This window comes from Danio rerio, chromosome 14 (genome assembly GCF_052040795.2).
Source record: "Danio rerio strain M-AB ecotype USA chromosome 14, GRCz13ab, whole genome shotgun sequence".
Classification (NCBI taxonomy): Eukaryota; Metazoa; Chordata; class Actinopteri; order Cypriniformes; family Danionidae; genus Danio; species Danio rerio.
This window is the reverse complement of record NC_141034.1, coordinates 53,269,083-53,296,170: the sequence shown is the minus strand read 5'-3', so window position 1 is coordinate 53,296,170 and position 27,088 is coordinate 53,269,083. Positions and strand designations below refer to the sequence as shown.

At 35.6% G+C, this 27,088-nt stretch overlaps 1 protein-coding gene across 3 annotated transcripts; it reads left to right on the top strand.

Annotated features, from left to right (window-relative positions):
* The first annotated feature begins 319 nt into the window (after nt 1-319).
* cnot6b (CCR4-NOT transcription complex, subunit 6b) lies at nt 320-26,423 on the top strand. Of its 3 annotated transcripts, none has more exons than XM_087280561.1 (12): nt 320-443; nt 3,353-3,474; nt 6,099-6,285; nt 8,134-8,219; nt 8,294-8,398; nt 13,377-13,445; nt 13,529-13,686; nt 16,972-17,126; nt 17,231-17,385; nt 20,154-20,387; nt 22,519-22,721; nt 25,397-26,423. In XM_087280561.1, exons 2-12 carry the CDS (start codon nt 3,363-3,365, stop codon nt 25,607-25,609), a joined length of 1,677 nt encoding a protein of 558 aa, XP_087136687.1. In that variant the 5' UTR covers nt 320-443; nt 3,353-3,362; the 3' UTR covers nt 25,610-26,423.
* The last annotated feature ends 665 nt before the right edge of the window (nt 26,424-27,088 follow it).

Sequence of the window (27,088 nt, the reverse complement as noted above, 5' to 3'; positions counted from 1 at the left end):
TTTATTTTTGTTGGTCTTTTCTTTTTCTTTGTTAGTGTTCTTAATAGTCGCCCTGCTTGATTTAAAATTACAAACGACAATTTATATATATATATATATATATATATATATATATATATATATATATATATATATATATATATATATATATATATATAATTAATTAATTTACTTAAAATAATGATTATGTGTCAAATCCTGTTGAGCTCCAAACCTAGACAGCATCCTGAGCAGCACAGGTGTGTTCTAGGTAGGGATCTCAGTAGAGGTTGAGACGGGAGCTGGAGGATAAGGGCTCATGGATGGACTCTTGTTTTTTAAAGCGGTACAACAGATGCACAAAAACCCTCCGCCATAATGCTGCGCTTCTTTCCCTGACTAAACAGGCGACACGACGAATGAAATAAAGCCTAAACGAGACACACAGCAGACTTCAGGTGTTGGTATGATATTGGAGGTAATTCAGGCTGGTTAACTGTGAGGATTTGCTGTTTTGTGGTCCTGTTTGGGTTTGTTTTCAAAATTAGCTACGGCTACATGAGTTAGCTTCTCCTTGTTTAGATGCGGATACTGTTGCTTTATTATTATATTATTTTTAAACACATGTACAGCATATTTCCGGAGTATGCATGGATTTAACACACGTGCCTGTGTTAATTGAGATAAATCTTTTGCAGCTTTTGCAGCCTGTGGCTAGTGCTGATAGCACACCAGGTTAGCTTTGGGGAAATATTACTATTTCAGTAAACAAACGCATTTAATGCTTATATCTTTTATAATTGTCTGATTAACATGATGTTTTATGTCGTGTCACCTTGTGGTGGCTGCGTTTTAGAATATTAATGAGCTTATTTGGGTCATTAGCATAGCACAGAGCTAACGTTAGTTGTTTGTTAGCATGCGTGTTATTTGCATTTCTTTTTCATTTGACGTTAATGAGACCGTATATATTCATGATGTTTACATTATTATGCATTATTTAATTCTAGATGGTGTTTTATCATGTAACAGGTGTGTTTTGGTCTTTAATTCCGCTAACTTAGTTGACAGGTTAACGTACGTTTGTTTTTGACAGTTCCTTTTAGCTAGTTTACTTGAAATTATGTTTGTTTATTTACTATTCATCATATACGTGTCACCCAAACAAAGTAAGACTTAAGATTTTGGAAAACATAGGGCTGTGCTTCAAAATTCGTGAGCTGCCTAACTAAGCAGTATTTATAGGCTTACTGTGTCATGGCTGCTCAGGAAGGCAGGTGGCGATGTATTGAGACACAACCAAAGACACTTCCTTGATCTAGTTTTAGGTTTGTAGTTGAATTGTGTGGAGGACGAAACCTGCAAACACAATAAATTAATACATACGCAAATATATAAATAAATGAGTAAATAAATCCATAATTTTCTGCAAAAATACATATGCTAATACATGAATGCATATGAAAATTCACTAATTTCTGCATAAATGAATATGTAAGAGCAATTCCATTCAAATGTCAACCATGCCATGAAAAGAATTACGTTTTTACCAAAATATTGAAAACCTTTCTGTTTTTTTGTGAGGGTTTGTATTTTACAGTACTCCAACATGTCTCTGTCAATATTCTCAAACAATTATATTTGATTTACCAAAGTCACACAATTGGCAATTTCACATCTTTCACATCCATAACGGAGAGGTATCACATCCATAACAAAGCTTTTTTCCCCTCATAAATACAATGTCAAATAAAATCAGTCATGTTTGTTCGATAGTGAGCAACTCTTCTTGATTAGCATTATTTCTTTTGGTTGTGCAGTTTAATTCACAGAATGCAAAGTATGTTGTATACTGCAGACTTTGTTGGTCACATCCATAATGCATATTTATTTTGCTCATTTAAAGTGTAATTTTTTTTACAGTTTGAGATTTTTCTGATTACATAACTCAGTAGTGAGTTGTTTAGGAAAATATAAACAGATTTTTCAGTATAATGTTATCATATACTTTCTTTTTGCATTAATGTTTTAATTTTTTTACTGCAAATGTCACATCCATAATGCTGGAACTGATCATAAGCAATTAATAGTGCATGCAGGTAAATAAATGAATTGCACAAATGTTGGGGTAATAAGAAAATGCTAAACTGAAAGTTTATTCTGCCCCCGCCCACCCCTTTCTATTGTTAATATACTTTTTCACAGTTTAACTTGCTAATGCTCCTCTGGGTGTCTGTCAATCATCAGAAAGCAGCTATTTGCCAATATTGGTTAATCATTAGAGAAATTGTGCATCAATTTTTTCTGATGATTGATAGACAGCTCATTAACATGTTGAGCTGAGGAGAAGTAAATGCGCAACTACGAATGAACTATGAATGCATGTTTGGAAGGAGGAAAATTAAACTTTCAGTTTAGCATTTTCTTATTACCCCAACATTGGTGTAATTTATTTAATTATTTATCAGCCCACACTATCATGGATTTTTTTTGTACATGCATTTATTTATTTATTCACATATTTATTTATTGTTTTATTCATGCAGGGTTTATGGATTTTTTGTTCTAATTTATTTATATATTTGCTTATTTATTTATTGTTTTATCAGGTTTTGTCCTACGTGAAATTGGGAATTTTCATCATTTATTCTTATTTCATGCAACATTTGTAGTCAAATTATGCTTGCAAAGAGCTATATTATTTAAAAAATGCTAACATGATTAATTTCTCCCAAAATAATCTTGATTATCCCTTTTTTAATTATCCAAATGGCTAGCTTTCAAATGGTATTTTGGCGATGCACTGTGATCCATGACTAGAATTTAATCAACTTTTAATGTCATCTAATCAAAAATAAATTCTACACATACCCTGTAATTAAACTTTTGTTACACAATTACATTTTGTGCATGTCCTCTGTAAATCTATGATTGTCATTATATTTGGGTTCAGAAAATGTGTTAAGCTGCACACATTCTGAAGTACATTTATTTATTCATTCATTTTCTTTACGGCTTAGTCCCTTTATTAATCCGGGGTCGCTACAGCGGAATGAACCGCCAACTTATCCAGCATATATTTTACACAGCGGATGCCCTTCCGGCTGCAACCCATCTCTGGGAAAATTCTAAAGTACAGAATGTTATAAGAAACACTGCATTGCACTTTTTAAATAGTTGACCTATTTTATGTCTGTCGTACCTTATAGTTGTAATTAAACTGTTATGAATGACATTTTCCAGCAAAACATTAAGTAGCAAAAACATTTCTCAGATAATAAATTTGTGTTTGTGTTTTAAGCAGTCTTGATCTCAATTTTAATGACATGATGATGTATGCGTAATCATTATTATGTATTTTGTGTACACTCAGTGGTCTAGGGATGCCGAAGGAGAAATATGACCCGCCTGACTCCAGGCGGATGTACACCATCATGTCCAGCGAGGAGGCCAACAGTGGGAAAAAATCTATCTGGGATGGGCTTGAAATAACCGGTATGAAACAGATCACTTGAATGAAAATGACACTCGTGAAAGAAAGAGGTCTTTGTAGTACTTAGGGATTGTAATGATTGATTATTTGTCAATAACTAATGATTAAGCATAGACAGTATCCATAGTAGTAAATACTATAAAAGTCAACGAGTAGCATCAACCAGCATTCAAAATAACTTATCTTTTTGTTCAGGAGAAGAAAGAAACTCCAGTAGCTTTTGAACCAATGAAGTGTGTGTGAATGATTTTTGGTTGAATTTTAGATGTTTGGTCATTTGGTCTTTTTACAGCCTTACTAGCCTTTTGTTGACAAATGAGATCTATTGTCAATGAATTAAAACTAAAATTAGTATTTTGAAAAAATATTTGTTTATACAGACTGTTTATACCTGCTGCAGAACAGGTTATTAATCTTATAATTAATAACCTCGAAATTAATCTTTTTTTTTTTTTTATTGGTTGCACTGGTGCTCCTAACTTCAAAAATGTAGGCGCACCCACCAAAAACTATAAGCACTTTTACTACACATTTTATATTAACAGATTTATTGCATTTGATATCAACACTTATCAAAACTAACAAATAAATAAAAATCTGCATGCGCTTTCCAGCCCTGCACACACTGCTTGACGTGAATGAGATGAATTGAATTAACAATAATAACTGTGCTGTGTTCTCACTGGTGGTGTCTGATATTGCACAGATGATATTGACATAACTAGTTATTTGCATACATCATCTTAATAGCAGTAACGGTCTTTACAGTAGCTGCAATTTTATTTTCATCTCAGTGAATGCATGCTCTTTAGCGTTGATGCACGCGGTGTCAGTCACACGACTGCATCATGCCGATTAAATGAAATATGAAATAACGTTAGAACATCTCGTGCTTAAATGTGTAGATTCAGTGGAAAACACTGTTACCTGAAAACTCCGTCCCACCGGCTTTATGTTAAATGGCTTTAGTCATTTTCATAGCGGACTTTAACCACTGGAGGTCTTTTATCCACTTTTCCAAAAATGTAAATGCTGGATTGACATTCAGCACATGATCACTTATCAAATGTGCCATTATTAGTAACTTTAAGTGGTTTCTAAAACTAAATCTGATGTTTACATTCTCTCGTATCCAGACCTTTACGTTTTCGCAGCTCCCTGTCATCGGAACTGAGTAATTGACAGCTGATATTAACCAATACATTTGCGTTCTGTTCTAGCGAAGTGGACCAATAAGAGGAGCTTGAAGGCGGGGCAAGCATTGCGGGCTTTGTTTACTGCAGCAAGTTGACATCAACTATTTTAAACGATTCCCGAGCGCTGCGTTTGGTGTTTTTAGGTGCAAAGATACCTAATGCGTGTATGTCTCCTAATTTCGCGCATGTGGTGAACATTTTGCTGTGAAAACTGGTCGCACGACAACATTTTTATGTACTCGGACAAATTCTTCCAAATTTATTTTGAGGTCGCATAGATAAAATTTCGGGTGCATATGCAACCAAAATAATCGCAATTTCGAGCCCTGTTATTGCTGCAATTTTTATTTTTCTGATGCAAGGAGAAAATCATTCAAAATTTTCTTTATGCCAAAACCCTAAATCTGTGAAGCATGTTTTTAGAACTGCTTGGTTTTATTTTTAAATCATAATCACAGTAGGTCAGTGTTGTAATTACAATTATGAGTGGGCCATATGACCAAAACTAATTTTATATATATATATATATATATATATATATATATATATATATATATATATATATATATATATATAGCACCTTTAAAATTAAATTCTCAAAGCGCTTTACACAAAAAAGATACAGGTATAAAAGCAGTTTAGGAACTGTAAAATTTAATCATTCAAGATGAAACGTTTAAACAGATAAAGCATTCAAGAATGCACAACTCGTGATTAGGCTAGTGTAAAGTAGTGTGTTTTCAAGGATGATTTTAACAATTTAAAAGATTTAGTGTGTCTAATGTCAAAGGGGAGAGAGTTCCAGAGACTCGAACCCAGAGAAGAGCCTGGTCACCCATAGAGCGCAGATAAATATATACTTTAAAACCTAAATGATATTTGTATGTTATTTATGTAAAATATAAAATTTTTATATAATAATTATAATAATAATAATAATAAATTTATTTACCTTTTTATTTATTTATTTGTTTGTTATTTTCTGAGATCAAGGTTGCTATTACAGCAAATAATTTTTAGAGGTCATGAAATTTCAGAATTCTCAATACCACAGCAGAATATGTAGCTAAAACCAAACAAAGTGAAAAACAAACATTTTTAAAAATAAATAAAAATATAATTAAAGTTATTCACACACTCACAAACAAATTAACCTTCTCTTTTTTTTTTTTTTTTTTTTTTTTTTTTTTGGCGAGGATGCCTTTCGGTTTAATTATTTTTTTTTTAAATAAATTTATATATTTATATACTTGTGTTATTTGCTCATCCTGTCATGAGCCACTGAAGCAAGCAAGCAAGCACTTCTTGCATTATTAAGGTTAACATTTAATTTAAGAATTGATAGCTACCTCTAAACAACGATTAATCAAAATCAATTAAAAGCTGTGATCCTTAGTATTGATGTCTGTTTCTGCTGGTTTGTGTGTCAGGTAACGTCCGGAGTCTCAGCTCGGGCCTGTGGTCGCTCACACATCTCACTGCTCTGCACCTCAGTGACAACTGTCTGTCCCGCATACCGCCTGAAATCGCCAAGCTGCACAACCTTGCGTTCTTGGATTTATCGTCCAATAAGATCAGGAGCCTGCCAGCAGAGCTTGGCAACATGGTGTCTCTCAGGTGAGCCGTTCAGAGCGAAAGATGCACTATTCATCACATGCATCATTTGTCCTGTTTAATGTGTTTGAAATGCAGAGAGGAAAAGCTCATCACGTTCTACAGTAGGGCTGCATGGTATTGGAAAAAAATCTGTTATTGCAATTTTATATTTTTCTGTGATCAATATTGCGATATAAATACAGTTTCACGAGATGGTTTGTATAGCTTTATTTGACAGTTTGGGAGTCTAACATCATTAATATGGTTTGTTGTTAGTTCTTGATCAGATTTCATTTGTCACCACTACTCGGTGCTTCCCACACATAGACTTTACTTGGGCAGGCCGCCCAGGTATATTTAATGACTTTATTGTCATACTTTTACACTTTTTATATGCGCCCAATATTACCAAACATCTGCGATCAATTAAGGGTGCTTTCACATCTGTAGTTCGCTTCATTTGGTCTGGACCAAGGGCAATAAATGATACATTGTTGCATTTTCTGCCGTCTTTGGGTTGTTTTCACACCACACTGCTGGCTTTGGTCCGAACCAGTTGAAAAGAACCAAAATGCAGTCATCTGACAAAATCCACATCTCTCATTGGCCAGATGTTGGTAAACAAAGTTCCTAAACTGCTTATCTATTGGTCAGAATTGAAATTCAGGAAAATGCCAATGAACTCCTGCAAGTAAACAAATCTGCAAGTAAACAAAGAGACTAAATGTCGCTTTTTACTATGGAGGGACGACTACGCTGACTGATTGTGTCCCTGCTTCAGACAAACTATACATTTCGAGAATGACGCGCGGCCGCGGCTGGAAAACAATGTATCAATGCATCGTATGTCACTTCAGGAGGAGGCGTGAATTAATTTAGCTAAACCGCGACATGGTCATCTTACAAAAATATTACCAATGATCCATCAGGTAATGTTTCCCTCTCTCTCTCTTTCTCTCTCTCTGTTGGTAAAGCGCTGTCAACAAATATTTTCCTCCATATCCCATAATGCACAGCGCATCGTCCTACGGCAGCTGGATTAGTCCAAAAGGCACAGTACTTTTTGCGTTTGGGTCTGTTTTAGTTCGGATCATATTCTCACCACAAACTAACCGCTCCAGGGTTCGTTTGAAAGCGTACCGAGACCACCTCTACAAGCAGGTCTCAGTACGCTTTTTTTGGTCATGGTTATCAACAAGTTTGCCTTTTTTTATTCTTGTAATTATTAATTTTTTTACAGTTATAAATTGTATGATTTTTAGAAATAATGTCTGTTTTTATTCCTTTTTTTCTATAATTTATTTTTTATTTGCTGTATATTTTATTAATTTGGGGATGTTAATATATTAAATAGGCTATTTTATATACATGTTTAAAATGCTTTGCCATTCAAGTTTGAACTTGAAAAGGAGAGAGAAGCAGATTTTTCCTGTTTGTGGGTGCACGTGGCTCCCGAATAGCATAAAAGAAAGAGAAATAGTGGATTTCCCTTTTTATTTCAATAGTCTTTTTTTTTTTTACTTTAACCCATTGAAAAGAAACAGTAAATAACAGTGTCATAATAAATAAAAATATATAAAAATAAATCTAAATATTTTTTTGTTTAATGCATACAGTTAAATATCTATGTAATGTGGGTTAAACATTATTGTTTATGTATTGTGGGTTTCAATCCAGCTACCATTGCAACTATATTTTAAACCTGTGGGAAGCACTACTACTACTACTACTACTACTACTACTACTACTAATAATAATAATAAAAATAATGAAACTATTTAGTAATTATTGACTCATTTATGTAGACCTTTTATTGTGGCATCTCTGGCGTTAATCTCATAGCTTGCATTCATCTTATATTTTCTACAGGGAACTGCTTTTAAATAACAACCAGTTGCGGGTTCTGCCTTTTGAGTTGGGGAAACTGTTTCAGTTACAAACACTGGGGTTGAAAGGTGAGCTCTCTGCATTCTGGCCATTGAGGTGTAAAGATTGTGTTAATGCTGATGGTTTATATGCATCTCTACAGGCAATCCACTCACTCAAGAAATCATGAGCCTCTATCAGGAGCCTGATGGCACCCGGCGACTGCTGAACTACCTTTTGGACAATCTTGCTGGTGCTATCAAGCGCAGTAGGTGTTTCAGGCTTATTACTCTAGGTTCTGTCCATGCACTATATTTACTGTTAAAATGATATATTGTTGCTGCTATAGTTGTCAATTGTTGGGTTCGTCATGTAACAGATATTATGGTCACACTGTACAATAAGGTTGTATTAGATAATGTATTTACTAACATGAACAACGTGTTCTAGTATTTATTCATGTTTGTTAACTTGCAGTGCATTAGCTGATGTTAACAAGAACAACTTTGGATTTTAATAATGCATTAGTAAATGTTTAATGATGATTAAATGCTTTACAATTATTATTCATTATTAGGTCTTGTTAGTAAATACATCAACTAGAATTAACTAATGAAATTTTACTGTAAAGTGTGACTCATATTATGTTAATGACGTTTTTGCTGGTGATTCATTGTGAAATTATCTAAAGGCTGACATTTGATTTTTTTTAATTATTGTTGCTGTTGTTGTTGTTGTTATTTTTATTATTCGAAAGTATTATAACTTTATTACAATAAAAAAAAAAAAAAAAAAAATATATATATATATATATATATATATATATATATATATATATTAATACATTTTAAGATGTAATTTATTTCTGGGATGCATTTGAATTTATTATTATTAAGTATTATAATATTATTACAGTTTAAAAATTTAATATGTAATTTATTCCTGAATTTTTGAGCATCATTTAATCAGTCCTAATTGTCACATGATCCTTCAGAAATAAATCAACCATTTTATACATTTTGAAGCTAGATTTTTTTTTTTTTAAATAGGACTATAAAACATATAGAGATGTGTTTTATACTTGCTATATTACAGTGTTTTTGTTGTGGAAATATTTAAAGCAAGGTCTCCGTGGGGTCTTAAAGTCTAAAATTTAAAAACGAAATTGTAGGCCCAAAAAAAGTCTTAAATTCGCTGTTGTAGGTCTTAAATATTTTTGTACAGGTCTTATTTTTCAGATTTCCATGTAACGCTACATCTAATGCTCATTTAAATTCTTTTTTGTTGTTGTTGCTTGGTTTTCGTAGTGCTGTAGTTCTTTATTTCACTAGTCCTAATGTAATTTGTGGTATTACAACTACAAATGAGACCAACATGCAATAGCCAATTAGCTTTCTGTTACTCAGTGGGAGCGGCGAATGTGATGTATAAAAGCCACGTCCGTTTTGTGAGGTGCACACACAGTCAGAGGATGTGCGCAATACGGCGTATTGTATAAATCAGCCTTAAGATGTTTTTTTTTCTGTAGTTCAGTGGTGCATCTAACCAGTCAAAGTACTGTTCCAATTTAAATAATTTTATTTTACCACAAATTTTGTGATTTTGCATTTTCTCTCATGTGTTTTTGATATTGTGATATAGATCTTAAATACTTGATGGTCTTAAAAAGGTCTTAAAGTCTTAAATTTGACATTATGATATCTGCAAAAACCCTGTGAAGGTAAATGTTTAAAATGGTGACTTCTGGAGAATTTTTGAATATTTATCACAGGTCAAATCGAAAACTCTTATTTTATCGATGTTGTAGTTCTTTGTATGCTTTGTGTACAATGCATTAGGCCTGCACAATAGTTTTCGTGGTGTTGTAGTTCTTTATTGCACTAGTCCTAATGTAATTTGTGGTATTACAACTACAAATGAGATCAACATGCAATAGCCAATTAGCTTTCTGTTATTGAACTCACTGGGGGCGGCGAATTTGATGTCATTGCAGAGTTTGCGGAGAATCGCTTTGGGTGCGCACTACATGATTCCAGCTGGTGGAGTGCACAAAATATTTTGAGACTCGAGTGAACAGTTCGCACGGCGCCACGTTTGATTTGAGCTGAATATAAACCACTTAAAAGAATTTTTGTCTGAAACCCTTATGCCTGTCCAGACATCATAATGATCCGTCTATGCGTGATCATCATAGGGAGAACCAGATAAACAATAATTCTTGGCTAATAATTGCAACAGCCGTGGGAGAGGAGGAAAGTTTTTGTAAAAGTTTGGAAAAACCAAAGGGATAAGTTTGTTTAAAAAAAAAAAAAAAAAAAAAGTTTTTCCACCCTTTATAGGTTTTACACTGATATGTGTCTTACGGTTTTGAAGTTAAAACAATGTAATAGCTACAAACTAAAATTAGGAAACAAATTATGTTTTTTGATAACTGGAAAAGAATATTTGAAGCCATCGGTTTACAGTATACTGATGTCCTGTTTCTAGGTTTTATTGGTGATATTGTTTATGAATGTTGGACCATTATTGCCTTTTTAGCTTATAAGTAGAGGACAGAAACTAGCGAGACGGTAATGTGTGAATTGTTGAGTGGGCGAAATAAAAAAAAAAAGTAAATATTTGTAGTAAGTTTTTTTGCTTTTATTCTTGCCATAATAAAAATATAATTGTAGAGCAACCCATTTTCTCTTGTCATTGATATTTAACTTTAATAGGTAGAACTGTACGAGATATGAACAAAAGCGAGTGATGCATCAAAGTTGGATTAAAAAAATCTCGAATAGTGATAAATCTTTATAATCATTATAATAAATTCCGAAAACAATGAAAAAGAAATTTGTTTTAAAATTTTGAGCTTTATTAAAGATATGACGTTGTTTTAGTATGCCCCAAATTTTAGTATGTAAAATGTTTCAGCATACCAAAAAGGTTTTAGTATGGTATGTGTTTATGCAAGTGAGACAAGTGTGGTGCTAATCGACAAGAGAAGGCACCAATAATGGTCCATACACCATACTAATCAAGCAATACAACTGTTTATTGCTGGTACACACAGCTGATATCAATTATCACAATAATATTCAATAATCATGAATCATACTCATGAACATCATTAATCGAAATACAACAAAATCGCATAAAAGGCTTATAATGCGAAATAAAGATGAGGTTACATGAATAAAAGATAGATAATGAAAACTTCAAGCAATTTGATACAAGTATATACAACCTCAGAGACGTGCCATCATTTTCCTCTTCAAAGACTGGGGAGCCCGTTGCAGTCACATTGGAAAACCAACACGTGTGTCCGAGAATGCCGGGCGATGTGCACTTATCCCACGGCTGAGCTTCCAATGTTTCAGCAAGAAACCCTCACCTTTATAGTCAAAATTTGGGTGCTGGCCAAAGGTTGGCCTAATAGGTAAGAGAGAAGCGGAGTTGATCAGGCCCACCTCCTCTCTCAGCTAGTTGCACATTATTTCTGATTGCAAAGCACTAATTTGAGGTTTGTATTGTCAGCATGATTATCTAGAGTCAATATTCTACCTCCTGAAATTTGGAGAAAGTTAACCTTAAGGTCCGGAGAGCCTTCTCTGGTTATTTGGTCATGCCTAAGTGTCAATATTTTACCACATGAAATTTGGAGAAAGGTGTGAAGTTAACCCTAAGGTCATGAGACCCTTCTCTGTTCATTTGGTTGTTTGTTGAGCGCAACAGAAGAAAAACAAAAAATATCTCATTTGTTACAGACGTAGTTCCGGAAACTACTTCTCTGTTTATCTGTCTTACTTTACGGTGGGTTTCTTTTGACTGCCTCCTGTCGTTTTAAAGAATATCACAACGGCAAAAGAGTCAAGTATAAAAGGCTCGTCCGTTTCGTGAGGTGCACGCACAGTCAGCGGATGTGCGCAATACGGCGCATTGTATAAATCAGCCTTCAGTGGTGCATCTAACCTGTCTTCAGTACTGTTCAGTTTAAATAATTTTATTTTTTCACAAATTTTGTGATTTTGCATTTTCTATCGCGTGTTTTTGATATTGTGATATAGATCTTAAATACTTAATGGTCTTAAAGGTCTTAAAGTCTTAAATTTGACATTATGATATCTGCAAAAACCCTGTGAAGGTAAATGTTTAAAATGGTGACTTCTGGAGAATTGTTGAATATTTATCACAGGTCAAATCGAAAACTCGTATTTTATCGATGTTGTAGTTCTTTGTATGCTTTGTGTACAATGCATTAGGCCTGCACAATATATAATTTCAGCATAGATATCGGAACGTGTGTATCCGCAATAGTCACATCACAGGATATGCAATGTTAAGTCTGTATTATAGTTGACCAGGAGCTGAAGAATTGTAAAAAATAAAAATAAAATAAAAATCTTACTTAGAATTTTTTTCTTGTTTCTAGTCCAAATATCTACATTTCAGAGCAAAAGCGAGATTGTTTTACTCCGCTGGCAGATCATTTTGCTTGTCAGTTTAGAGTTTTTTCTTATCACTTCTTTTGAAGTTGAAAACAAAACAATATTTTTACTTGATTTAGAAATTTTTAGATTCTATATTTAATGTAAAGTATTTACTGTTACACATGATTAGTTTAAAGGGTCACAAAACCCTAAAACACATTTTCATGGCCTTTTAATGCATCAGCGCTGAGTATAACCTTTAATGGTAACACTTTACAATAAGGTACATTAGGTAATGCATTTACTAACATGAACTAATCATGAACAGCATTTATTAATCATAATTGAACATTTACTAATGCATTATTAACATCCAAGTCTATGCTTGTTAACATTAGTCAATGCACCACGAGTTAACATGAACTAACAATAAACTACTGTATTTTCATTAACTAACGTTAACTAACATGAACAAATACATAAGTAGATGTATTGTTCATTGTTTGTTTATGTTAGTAAATGCATTAATTAGCATTAACTAATGAACCTTATTGTAAAGTGTTACCCCTTTAATTTGTTATTCTTACTGGTGGCAAACTTTTAATTTGTAGAATTTATTGATTATGAGATTTTGGCCTTTGGGTTTAATAAATCAAGTAATTTTAATGTGTTTCTATCAGTATTTTAACAACAGTAAATAGTTTTAACATGGAACATTTAACGATTATGATTCAGTGTTCATTCTAAATTGGAGTTCAGCTTTTAGTCTTATAGTTAAAAGAAAAATGATAAAGTTTCTTACAGCTGTTGTTCTGTAATGTAATGTCTTCTCAGTCCCAACAGAGCAGCCTCCGCCCCGCTCCTGGATTGTGCTGCAGGAGCCTGAAAGATCAAGACCAACAGGTAGAAGCTTCTTTCAAACACTGAAACATAATGCAGAACACTTGAACACTCTGCATGATCATTCTCTCCCTTTGCTTCCGCAGCCCTGTTAACTGTAATGTGCTATAATGTGCTGTGTGATAAATACGCCACACGCCAGCTCTACGGCTACTGCCCATCCTGGGCTCTAAACTGGAGCTACAGGAAAAAGTCCATCATGCAGGAGATCCTCAACTGCAATGCAGACATCATCAGCTTACAGGTAAACGCTTATGTAAGCCTGGGATATTTTGACGATGCCAGGACTTGTGGTGATTTATTACAATACATTTACATTTTACATTTAGTCATTTAGCAGACGCTTTTATCCAAAGCAACTTACAAATGAGGACAAGGAAGCAATTTACACAACTAAGAGCAACAATGAATAAGTACTAAAGGCAAGTTTCAGGTCTGTAAAGTCTAAGAAGGGAAGTGTTAGTAGTTTTTTTTTTTTTTTTTTTTGTACAGTTAGTGTGATATTCAAAGAGGCAATTGCAGATTAGGAAGTGAAGTGGAGACTAAATAGTTATATATGGGACTTTTGCAGAAATCGTGTTTTATCATACTAAAGAGATTTTGGGCTTCTGTTATAATACTGCTCTGAGCAGTTGAATAAAACACAACATATTAACATTTCTTCATTTTTTATTTTAAAGAAAGTTTATTTTAGAAAAAGTGTATGGATACAAGTAGAGCTTGCTTGTTTTTACACTATTTAAAATATTTTGCTAGGAAATATCTGAAATATTATTCTTCTTTATTATTCATTTATTATTGTATTAATACATTTATTTAATTATAATAATTTTTTTTGAAAGGGCAAATTAATATATTTTACATCTGTGCTATTTGAAAAGTTCCTTATACTTTAGCCCTTTATGAGTCAATTTCATTCATAATGGTCTTAAAAATGTCTTAAATTGAACTTGTTAAACCTGCAGAAACCCTGATTCATATTATTTGCTAGTTAACCCTTAAAGACCTAGAGGTATTTTGTGGGCCTATGTTGTTATTATTTTTTAAAAGCAGTTTTATTGTTATTTTAGCAGTCAGCCTCAAGTGTCATATATTATTTTAAATAGGAGAACATGAAGCTTCAATCTGTATCATTTAAAGGTCCAGTCTAAAATATTTTTTGATCCAAAAACATATGAACAGACAAAAAATATTACAGAATTTTAAGAAAAACGTTTTTTCGTTTTTCTTTTTTTTTTTTTAAAGTGGCATTTTCTAGTTATTACAAACAAAACCTTGTGAAGTTTTTTTTTTTTTTTTTTTAGAAATACATGCTATGATGTGTTATATTTCCAAAATAAATTTTGTCTACATCCACCTTTCCCTGAGCAAGTTATAGCGATTTATTTCAATGTTATTCTAAGGCGTTTTTCAATGGGAAAAAACTAATGCATTTATTTACTGATAATGTATTTGCCCAAAAGTTCTGGGAATGAACCAAACAGAAAGATTGTTACAAAATAACAGAACATTGAAGCAAGTTTGACTTTTTCCCAATAATATATTTTCAGTTTCCATAAACAACACCACTTATAATGAACAAATAAAAAATAAGAAAATAATAAATAATGCGTCAAGGTCCAAATAAACATGGTGCAAATCCACAATTAAAAAAATACATATAAATATTTACTATACTATAAATAGTTACATAACTGAACTAGATTCAATATGGACCATCCTTAGGTTTTATGTGCCAGCATATGGTGTTGACCCTGCTGCTTCTCAACTTTTGCGTTGCAGACAAACAGCGGCACCGTCATTTGAAAACAGCGGTGACTTTGCGTTGTCACTGTTTTGTCATGTTTTTGTGCTCCTGTGCATGCAAAAGTACTTAGTATGAGAATTATTTGCTGCAAAACTTTTTTTTTAGTTTTTTTTTTTGTTTTATTTAGCCGTGCGTAAATGTACAGCCTATGTCTCATTCCGGGTTGTTCAAATAGCTAATTGCTGGTCTACAAAGCGAAACCTATGCTTATTTGTTGAGTGAGAGAGTTTGAACCAATCTGGGCATGGAGGAGGGACAATGCATCATGTCTGGTTTGTCCGGAGACACAAGCCACGAGCGTTCCTTTGTCGAATCAGCATTGTCAAAATGTGATGACGTAACCACACTTATTCCGGAGCCTCCGAAGGTCCGTGCATGTAATCTTTTACAACGATGGAAAGCTGAGATAGGATCAGCAGATCAAAAGTTATTAAACATTTAAGAACCATACTTATTTTTAGCCGCAGGCGGCTGTTTCGGTCTTTAAGGGTTAATGACCTCATGTGGTACTCTGAATCTGGGTCTCATTTCGGAGGCTGTTCACCAGAGGTCGCATTTTAGTTGTGCACGCATATGAGAGCCATCATGACTAAATGAATCAAAGGGTGCTTTCACACCTACACTTTTGTTTCGGAACGTATCTCGTTTGCCCAGTTAGCGCGGTTCGTTTGGCATATGTGAACAGGGCAATCGCGCTCTGTTCCGCGCCAAAGTAATCGCTCAGAGATCGCTTGAATGAGGTGGTCTCGGCTCGATTGAAACGAACCCTGGAGCGGTTCGATTGCAGTGAGAAAGCGATCCGATCCGAGCGCGGTTATATCCCAGTGTTTTATGGATATGTAATAGGCTTACGGCTATATGAAGAGAGAATTATGAGTAGGGCGGGAAGTTTCGCGAGTCTCCGGATGCCCGCAAACGAGGGATGATCTCCCGGTAATCTCGCGTCTCTCTCCCAGTCCTCAAATAGGCATCGTCGCGCACCCTTCTCACCCCTCCCCACCGTGTCTCTCCTCAGACACGTCACGTGCGCACCCTGTCAATCACCACCAAACCACCACCTCTCCTGACAGCTGAGCGGGACGCTGCAAAATAAACCCTGACACTCTGACCAATGTAAGGAGATTTTACTCGCACGTGACTTGTTTTAGCTCTTTTGGTCCGATTAGAAACTTTGCAGTGTGAAAGCGAACCGCTCCAAGAACAAAGAGCAACAATGTAACAATTTTAATCTCTGTTTTGAAACAACTGAATCGATTCACAGGTGTGAAAGCACCCAAAAACTCCCCCAAGGCAACCCGGGGTGCTGAAGTAATTGGCTGAGGTGACAGTGGGTGGGTTAAAAAGAAACAGAACAAAGACAGTTATTCCTGCACATAACACACATTTTCAAAGCAGAATATCTGACTTCATCATTGTTTTTCAGATAAACTAGAATGTTCAATTGACATGTTTTATAAATATCTGCAAACCTGTTATGGTATTTTTATGCTTTAGAAGAGTCAAAAACTTACATACAGCTACTTTAATATTTCACTGATAACCTTCTGGGATATACAAATACGCCTGTCGTAATAGATGAAGGGTTCTCCTTGTGTTTTGTTTCTTTTTAAAGGTCAGTTTTTTTTGGTTCAGTGATGCACAACAGGTTGCTCTGAATAGTGTGTCTGCAACCCCCTACAGCACTGTCTGTCAGACTCTCTTCATCTGCTGTGTCATTGACAGGAAGTGGAGACCGAGCAGTATTTTAACTTCTTCCTGCTAGAGCTGAGTAAACAGGGGTACGATGGATTCTTCAGCCCCAAATCCCGGGCCAGAACCATGTCTGAATCAGACAGGAAGCATGTAGATGGATGTGCAATATTCTACAAGACTGAGAAGTGAGTAAAGTAACGCGTTGAGAAGTGTGCTGTCAGACTCTCTGAGAGGTTTGATTCTGTGGTGTTTTGCATTGACATTTAATATATATTTTTTTTGCTTTAAGGTTCAACGTGGTGCAGAAACACACTGTAGAGTTTAACCAGCTGGCTATGGCCAATTCAGAAGGCTCGGAGGCCATGTTGAATCGAGTCATGACCAAGGACAACATTGGCGTGGCAGTTTTGCTGGAGCTGAAAAAGGAGTTAATTGAAGTGTCATGTGAGTATATGGACAATTGAGAGTTTTTTGTTTTTTTGTAAGTTGCGACTATTTTCATGACAGTTAAAGGGCTATGAAGCCCCCCTGTGTCAGCAGAGTGTTTTCACATCCACACTGAGGAAGGCTTTGTGCCGAAACGTCTGTCTTTTAATCACCCGTAAAATGTAAGAAAAATAAAAAACAAAAACAGTACAAAGCAAATGCGAATCATTACCTTTTTTTAATAATAGCATCGATAAGATTGACGCACCAAACCAAAGAAGTAACTAAAAAAAACGCAAGCGCGCAGGGCAAACTTCAGTAACTCCCAACCTTTTTTTTGCCTGAGACCCCCTTTTTCCGCAGAAAATATTGTAAGGCCCCCCTCCACATTTAGTGATATAATCGCTCATATAAGTTTGCAGTAATAATGACAAAAAAATTTGTTTTCAAACAAACAGTGTGTTTATTATGTAGGTGCACAGATATATATATATATATATATATATATATATATATATATATATATATATATATATATATATATATATATATATATATATATATATATATATATTTTTTTTTTTTTTTAATCTAGATTATTTCCAAGATTAGATTAAAGATCTAGATTAAAATGGCTCATTTGAATTCTGCCGAAGGCATTCAGAATATGTGTGCTACCCAAATAATAAGTCTTTTAGTATGGGTTCCTCAAGCCAGGTGGCGAATTAGACCAGGGGCTCATCTCCTGTTTCCAAAATGCATCACAAGCTGCTTGAGAAACTGTTCTACTATGATAATTGGTAATGAAAATAAATGATGTTCAATAAGATGTACTTGTGTTTACTAACTGTTTACTAACTGTTTATTTAGTCAAACATGAACTTTTGAACTGTAGGCCTACATAAGTTTGAAACAGAGAATTTATTTATTTATTTATTTATTTTTTGATTGCCTTAATCTAACAAATGTCATAACTGAACTAAACGGAAATGGAATTAAGATGTGGAGTATGCATATTAGTGGCATTATTGAAGTAAACACCGCAGTCTTTAGGAACTTTCGCCATATTTTCCGACAAGATCCACACACGGCTGTCAGTAAAGGACCACACACAAACACACACACACACACAAACACATTGCAAAATTTTTTCTTTTTTTTTCTTTTCATTTGGCGTATGCTATTAAATTCCATAACACTCTCACCAGTCCTTATTTGCGTCTAATACCCCAGTTATTCACGGGGGATGAATGAAAGAGTTAAAGTGAAATTGCCGAACTGCAGTTAAAGTCAGGCATCCTGCTGGTTTGATTCAGAAGGGCACTCTTTTTTTCAGACGGCTCACCGGTCAGGTATACATCCGCACAAATATATCAAGGTGGAAGTCATCATAGCTTGCGTAGAATAGACCCAGCTCCCAACCCAACTTTGAGAATAGATTAAAGGCAATTATTTTTTTTATCACACGATAAGAATCTCGCATTAACGGCCCACCACTAGTGTAAATATTTATTCAGTTTGTATATTAATTTCAGTAATACTATTGTCCACTGCTAAGAATTTTTTTTAAATACGACGCATCCCCCCACAATGCTCGCTGAGCCCCCCTTGTGGGCCGGGACCCCACTGTTGGGAGCCGCTGCTCTAAAAAACACAAAAATAACCTATTTTCATTCTTTTCTGTGAAATATATGTGTCCTAATTGTGTTTTTAGCAGCGTGAGACATTTATGACTGTCAACAGCTCAGTTTTGGTGTTTCGAGACCCTTTAAGTGACTTTTTTCACCAATTATTTGTACTGCAGTGAAAAAAAAACCTTTCACATAATTGGAAGTTTAAAGCATGATATATTGCTTTTGATGCATTTTGTAATGCAGGGAAAAATATGGAAAATGAAGACAAGTCTAATAACTAGGAATTGCAAAATAAAAAATCATTAATTTGATGTGTTTATTATTGAATTCTTTGGAAAGTTCTGTTTAGTTTTGTGGAAAAGTTATTTAAATTTAATATTAAGATTAAATATTTCAGTTTTTCTTATCTTTTATATCAAATGAATGCACTTGCTGTTTTTATTTAATGCAGTATACATTTCTGTATCTTAAATCTAAATCTAACTTAATTACTAGTATTGATAATGGGAATTGCAAAAACGTTTTGATGCTTTAATGTTAATGTCATTTAAGAAGATGAAGAAAAAGGATGCATAATGTTATGGTGCATTTTTAACCTTTTTAAAGCAGGTGTGTACTTGCTGTAATATAATAAACACATCTGTGATCTTGGGCAGCAAAACTAGTCCTAAGTGTAAATCTTTGAAACTAAGCATCATCAGAAAGCTGAATAAATGTTTTCTGTTGATTTTATAATTACATTTTTGTTTGCAGATGCAATTCAGTTTGGTAACCCTGAAATCTGTGTGTTCAAAAATATCTTTATATTGAGAAAATTCAGTTGTGAAGAAAATGTTGTACGTGGATCACTTAACAAATTGAGTTTTAATCTATTTATAGTAGGACATTTGCTATGTCTTCATGAAACATGAGTTTTACTTCTTTTTCTAATCATGACTGGCGTAAAATAAAAGTGCATAACTTTGGCCCCTGACAGCAGAGCATTTTTGCTTATTGCTAAAATTATACCCATGCAACATAACATTATGCCATGTAACAAAATGGGTTTTGTCGTCCACATTTAATTGCTCCAGATGAAGGCAACATTGTTCACCTAACCATATTTTAGTGATGTATTACAATCCAGCCCTTTTTTTTCTTTTCATCCTGCAGCGGGTAAGTCAATCCATCCAATGGAGAAACAGCTCCTACTAGTGGCTAATGCTCACATGCACTGGGACCCAGAGTACTCTGACGTGAAGCTGGTGCAGACCATGATGTTCCTGTCAGAGGTGAAGAACATCATAGACAAAGCGTCTCGCAGTCTGAAGCACTCCTCAGTGTCTGGAGAAACCAGCAGCATCCCTCTGGTGCTGTGTGCCGACCTCAACTCACTACCTGACTCGGGTAAGACTTCATGTAGTGAATCACCCAAACCATCATTTTCATTGAATTTGATTAGAACTACAAACGTGGGTGAAAAGTGTAAATGAACTACAAACATGGGATGGGACCAACCATCAAAAAAAGATGTTTGTATAACTGTTAATTAATATCTAGCCAACTGGAAAATATTTAAATCGTGTTTTCTGTCTTGCATTTCATCTGCCACAACAATGCTGAACTTATATCAAGACGTGTTCGGACATTAACATCTGAATGCATAATTATACAAAGACCTGAGGAGAATTCTCTGCATGAAAGGCACATGAATGGGAGAATAACCTGCTGCTTCTCCAAAAAGTTAGGAAATTCAATGGGACAGAAATGTGGATGATGTGTAGATGATTGGCAGGGCTCATAACAAAGCAACATAACGATCTGTTAATGAAGAAGTAGTATGCACCAAAGCTTGCATAATCTTCTGTTAGATACTTAAAAGTGTATAATTTACCTTCACAATACAAGTACGTCCTTTTAGGGCGTAGTATAAGTATGCGAATTGGGATGCAGCTATCGTTGCCGTTCATTGTGGGATTAATTGATTGCACTTCAGAACGTTCACTATGGTTTTGGACTGCTAGAAATGGTTGCTCCCTCAAAATGCACACTATTTGAGGGTATAGGTGGCGATTTGCGATACAGGTTATGGATTAGCTCAGGGTGTCCGCAGGGTCTTAATGCCTTAAATTTAATAAACCATCCATTTTAGGCCTTAAAAGGTCTTTAATTTACTGAAACGTTGTGTTGTAGGTCTTAAATAATATTAAACAGGTCTTAACCCCTTCAAACCTGAATTATGTTCCAAATTTCAGAAGAATGGGATGTCATGTTATGTCCATTGTAATGGACCCAGGGTCTGAAGGGGATAATTTTCTTCTGTGTAGAGTTACCCAATGGGCCGACCAATCTCCAATAATCCATCTCAGTAAAGCTTAACAAAAGTTAAATATTCTATAAACTCTATTCACCAATATGGTGTAATTATTTTCAATACAGAAACATTTTTTAAAAAGTTCTCCATGTGTTTTAGACAGACTTCTGTGCATGAATTTAGTTTTAGTTGTATTCCTTTGGCTTAGTCCGTTTATTCATCTGGGGTCGCCACAGTGGAATGAACCACCAACTATTCCAGCATATGTTTTACACAGCGGATACCCTTCCAGCTGCAACCCAGTCCTGAGAAACATCCATACTCACTCATTCACACACACACACACACACACACACACACACACACACACACACACACATACACACACACACACTACAGCCAATTTTGTTTATTCAATTCAAGTATATCGCATGTGTTTGGACTGTGGGGGAAACCGGAGCACCTGGAGGAAACCCATGCCAACACTGGGAGAACATGCAAACTCCACACAGAAACGCAAACTGGACCAGCCGGAAGTCGAACTAGCGACCTTTTTGCTGTGGGGTGACTGTTTACCACCTTGTCGCTCTAAATTTAGTTTATTATAGTTTTTTTTTTTTTTTTTTTTTTTTTTTGTACGTGTAACTATTTTAGCTAGATTTAGCTTGTTTTGATTCATTTCAAATATGCGGTTAATGAGTAAATAAATTAAAATCGTTTCGATAAGGCAATTTAAAATCTTCTTATTGGCCCTACCATGCCATTAGAAAAAAAAATCCTTGGTGTTTAACCCTGTATAAGTCTGAAATTTGCTTCATAGTGGTCACACTAGAGTTTGAGCACGCAAAATTCTGTCGTATGGTGCTGCAAAACGGGGTGAGATTAAACAATATGATTAGAAATTTAAAAAAAGCGAGTGATTGCTGCATATTTGAAATTTCTGTACAGAGAGGTCATGTTTTCATCTTCGATTCATCTCAAACAATCGCGTGATGTGATTTCACAGTTCACCAAACTTGAACTTTCCAATGTAGTGACCTTTAAAACTTGTCGCACAAGCTTGCGGTCCTCCACATTTGCATGCATATGAACGGAAGTTTACAGGGTGAAAAGTGCAGAGTGACTGCAGCTTTAAACCTGACTTGCAGAAACCTGTTAACTATATTGTCAGCTGCAGGAGATAATGGATAATAAGTGTGTAATAAGTTGTGAATGTGAATGCAGGTGTTGTGGAGTACCTGAGCACAGGTGGAGTCGACTGCACACACAAAGACTTCAAAGAGCTGCGATACAGCGACAGCCTGACCAACTTCAACTGCAACGGCAAAAACAGCACATCTAACGGAAGGATCACGCATGCGTTCAAGCTGAAGAGTGCCTACGAGAACGGGCTCATGCCTTATACCAATTACACTTTTGATTTTAGGGTGAGTAGATTGAAAATGTGTTCATGCACACACTGTAATCCTCAGTGTTTTTGTTTCAGAATAGCTGAGTGTGTTTGGGAAAGCTCTGAAACATGAACTAGAGCTCTGCTGTTAATTGAAATTCAGTTTTGGGTTTTCAGTCAGCACTATATGTGTGGCTCTACAAGAGAGCTGAGACCTGGCTTAAGGGCATGCTCACACTAGGTACAGCTGCCTTGAACCGTGCCGAAGCGCACTTTTCCCCTCTCCCCTCTCCCCCAACGGCCTGCACTCACACTGCATCTTTACCTTCCGAGCCTGAGCATGCTTACGTCATCAATGATGCGACTGTTCAGTTTAACAGAAGAGAAAAGTTCTCGCTCAGCGCAGTGGAGATTATTTTAGTTATATTGTTTTGTGTTATTTTTAGTCGTCTGGGATGCGGTGACACTATCAAATATGTTGCAGAACAGATCCAGCACTGTTGATTCTCATAAATAATCATAAAAATCTCTGTGCAGCAGGTATTAGGAGGTTTGCTGAAGGTGCAGCAGACGTGCAGCGAGGGGTTTGCGTCTTACACAACAGTTTGCATTCATTGAATAGAAAGAATGATTCATAAATCTATATGAAACAGCCCTTAAAAGTGACGTCGAGTCTTAAGTTTGGTGTTCAGCCATACATTGCACTCGCACTACAAGCTTACCACGCCAAAGCCCAACCAAACTGCGCTCTGGCACACTTCTTCCAACCAAGCCAGGGTCGGCCAACTGAACCATGGCTGGACTCAATTCGGAGCACTCACACTTGTCAAACGAACTGGTGCAGGTAGCCTAGTGTGAGTCTAACCACAAAAAAAGGTGTTCAAAGTTACATTTTACCAAAAAAAATACACTGATTATCACTTGCAAGTAAAATTGTAGTTACTATTCATATCCTTTTCATTTTCTATTTTTATAGTTTGATCATAATTCAATTCATGTTTATTTGCATAGCGCCTTTCACAATAGTTATTGATGTCTGTTATTAAAGCCCAATCGGTCCCACTTTATATTAAGTGGCCTTAACTAATATGTACTTTCACAGGAATTAATAGTTTGTTACAATGTACTTATTGTGTAAATACATGTATTTACTATGTACTTAAGCTTGATTAAATACATGTATGTAACTACATCTGTCATTAACTTTTGTAATTACATTTGTAAATACACTGTTGACCATCCCTTACACCTTAACCCACCCTTAAACCTACCCATGCCACCAAACCTGTCCATAACCCAACCTCTACCCCAACTCAAAAGCACCACAAATGTTCTTAAATACATTATAAACACAGTAAGTACATTGTATTTATTTTTTGATGTAAGTACATAGTAGTTAAGGACACTTAATATAAAGTGGGACCGCCCAATCTCAATTCTACCACTTAGCCCTTCCCCTTACCACTCGTTTTGCACGTTCCCATGAAGGGGTAGGGGTGTCCCAAGTCTCTTTAGCTTGAAGGCGTGTAGCTAAGGGAAAGGGGTAGATAGCCCTTCAAAAAGAGATTTTTCAGGACCACACTCGAAACCAAGGGGTAAGAAAATTTCCCAGAATACACCAGCCACAATGGCAGGAATAGCACCCGGAATTAAGGAGATCCACAAATTAATAGTTTTTTTTTTTTTTTTTTTTGTCATTATGAATTTTTACAACAAACAAGCACATGTTTTAATATATTCATAACTGTGATCGTGTTTTACCATCATGCTTAAAAAAAAAAGCTAAAACAAAAAACGTTAAATCTATAATCCACAATAATAACTCCTGTATAGCAGTCCCAAAACATTGACACTCGAATACCCTGTCAGAAAAGTGAACCCTTTTTACAGTGTCTGCTGTAATGCTAATGTTGTTTTTTGTGTGTTTGCATAGATGAATATGGCCACTGTGTAAATATACAGAATAGTTACGATTAGATCGTTATGATAATATTTGCCTTCGGTGATTTTCTTAAAGATATATACCAATAAATATTGCAACTGGAATAACTACAGCAGTCGCGATCGTCTTTCCTCATATGAAACAAGAGATTGTGATGACATGATGACGTGGGACAGCACCTGCACATTTCTTAGGGTTAAATTTTGAAGCCCTTTCCCTTCACACTTGGTTTTAAGGGCCAAGGGGAAGGGGTACAAAAATACAATTGGGATTAGGCCTAAGGTCTCGTGAAATAGTTGTTGTTTTTTTTTGTTAGAATTTCTAGTATCTGACATGCCCCGCCTCCTTCTCATTTGCTTTTCATTTGTGCTTGAGCTCAATCACTCACTGGCAGAGCTGTGATAAAATGCTATTGGCTGTTTTTTTTTAAAAGGGGAGGAGCTACTTTGTCCTGCCCTGTATTCATGCTTCAGTTGAGATTACGTCAAACATTGAATAAAAAAAATGCATATTTCAAAACACTTCATGGGACCTTTAGTTTATTGTGTGTTATAAGTGTTACAACTCTTTTTACATTTTATAATATATAATTTAAAACTGACATCACATTATCTACATCTACAATAATCGATGCAGAATAATTTCTCGATTCACAATGCATCGATTTATAGTCCAAGCACTAATAAAATGTCATTCAAAAACATCTTGCTGTGTGCCTCAACTCCATGTGCTCACCTTTTTTCCCTTTTTTTGTTGTCTTTCCATGTTAGGGTGTCATTGACTACATCTTCTACTCCAGGCCGCAGCTGAACGTGCTGGGCGTTCTTGGGCCCTTGGACACAAACTGGCTCCTGGAGAACAATATCAGTGGCTGTCCGCACCCTCTAATCCCCTCAGATCACTTCTCCCTGTTTGCACAACTGGAGTTGGTCCTGCCTTATCCGTCCGCTCTCAATGGAGTCCACTTACCTGCACACAGGTAGTGAGCCCTCCTGGCCACTGGTGGCACTGCAGAGTCCCACGTTTTTCTGAAACGATAAAACCTCTAAGCTATTCTTTATTTTTTAAAATCGACATATATATATATTTTTTTCTCTTCTACCTTTATTCATTTTAGGGTCCAAACAAGTACCTATGTGTCAGGGAGATGTGTTTTGTTTTTGTTGAGCTATAGATCTTTTTATTTTTGTTAAATCAATCCCCCTCCTATTGACTGACATGTTATCATTAATTATATTTTAATGTATGGGCATAGCTCGTGTGCATGTATCCAAACTGTAAGATGAAAGTTTAACGCTCGGTCACACGCTCAAAGGGACTGCAGACTGATTTAACCGATGCTAAAAACCAGCCGTTATAAGCTTTAAAAGACAACTTTACCTAAAAAGGAGCTTTAATATACTCTTCCTCAGATTATTCAAGATTTTTAAAAGCTGAAACTATAGTTCTTGGTGGTTTAATTAAATGCATGTCGATGGTTAGCACTTTGAGAGTCAAAAAAATCATACAGGCTCAACACAATTAATAGCCATGGCTTCTGATGATGTCTTATGAAGCGAGATGATTGTTTAGTGCAAGAGACTGAACATTATTTAAGAGGTTATTATCATTTGTGGCATATTAATGTGCACATGAGCTGGTGCAAATTGTTTAGAGTGGAGAGGAAGGATGCAGTGTTGTGTTGTGCATCCAAATATTGTGTATCCTGGACGCTGCAGACACACTGACGCCTGCAGTAGCATGTTTGTTCCACATGGCCACAAATGCTGTGGATTAAATGTTGTTAAAAAAAACAAAGCAATTGTTTCTTGCACAGACCAATCATTTCATTTCATTAGACCTGCATGTACTGGCTGTTAATTTTGTGTGTGTGTGTGTGTGTGTGTGTGTGTGTGTGTGTGTGTGTGTGTGTGTGTGTGTGTGTGTGTGTGTGTGTGTGTGTGTGTGTGTGTGTGTGTGTGTGTGTCTGTGTGTGTCTGTGTGTGTCTGTGTGTGTCTGTGTGTGTGTGTGTGTGTGTGTGTGTGTCTGTGTGTGTGTGTGTGTGTGTGTGTGTCTGTGTGTTTGTGTGCGTGTGTGCGTGCGACTTATGTATGTCTGAAGTGTGTGTGTGTGTTTGTATTTATGCCAGACTCGTGTATGTATGCATGCATTTGTGACTCATGTATGTGTGAAATGTATGTATGAATGCCAGAATCGTGTGTATGTATGCATGACGTGTGTGTATGTGTATGAGCAACATGTGTGTCTGTGTGTATATGCCTGATGTGTGTGTATGTATGCATGACGTGACTGTGTGTGTGTGTGTGTGTGTGTGTGTGTGTGTGTCCATGTGTGCTGTGCGTGTGTGTGTATGCGTGCATGCATGCATGACGCGTGTATATATGTGTGCACGTCTATGTATGTGTGTGTTTGTTTGTGTATCCATGTTTGCTTGGTGTGTGTGTGTATGCGTGACATGTTT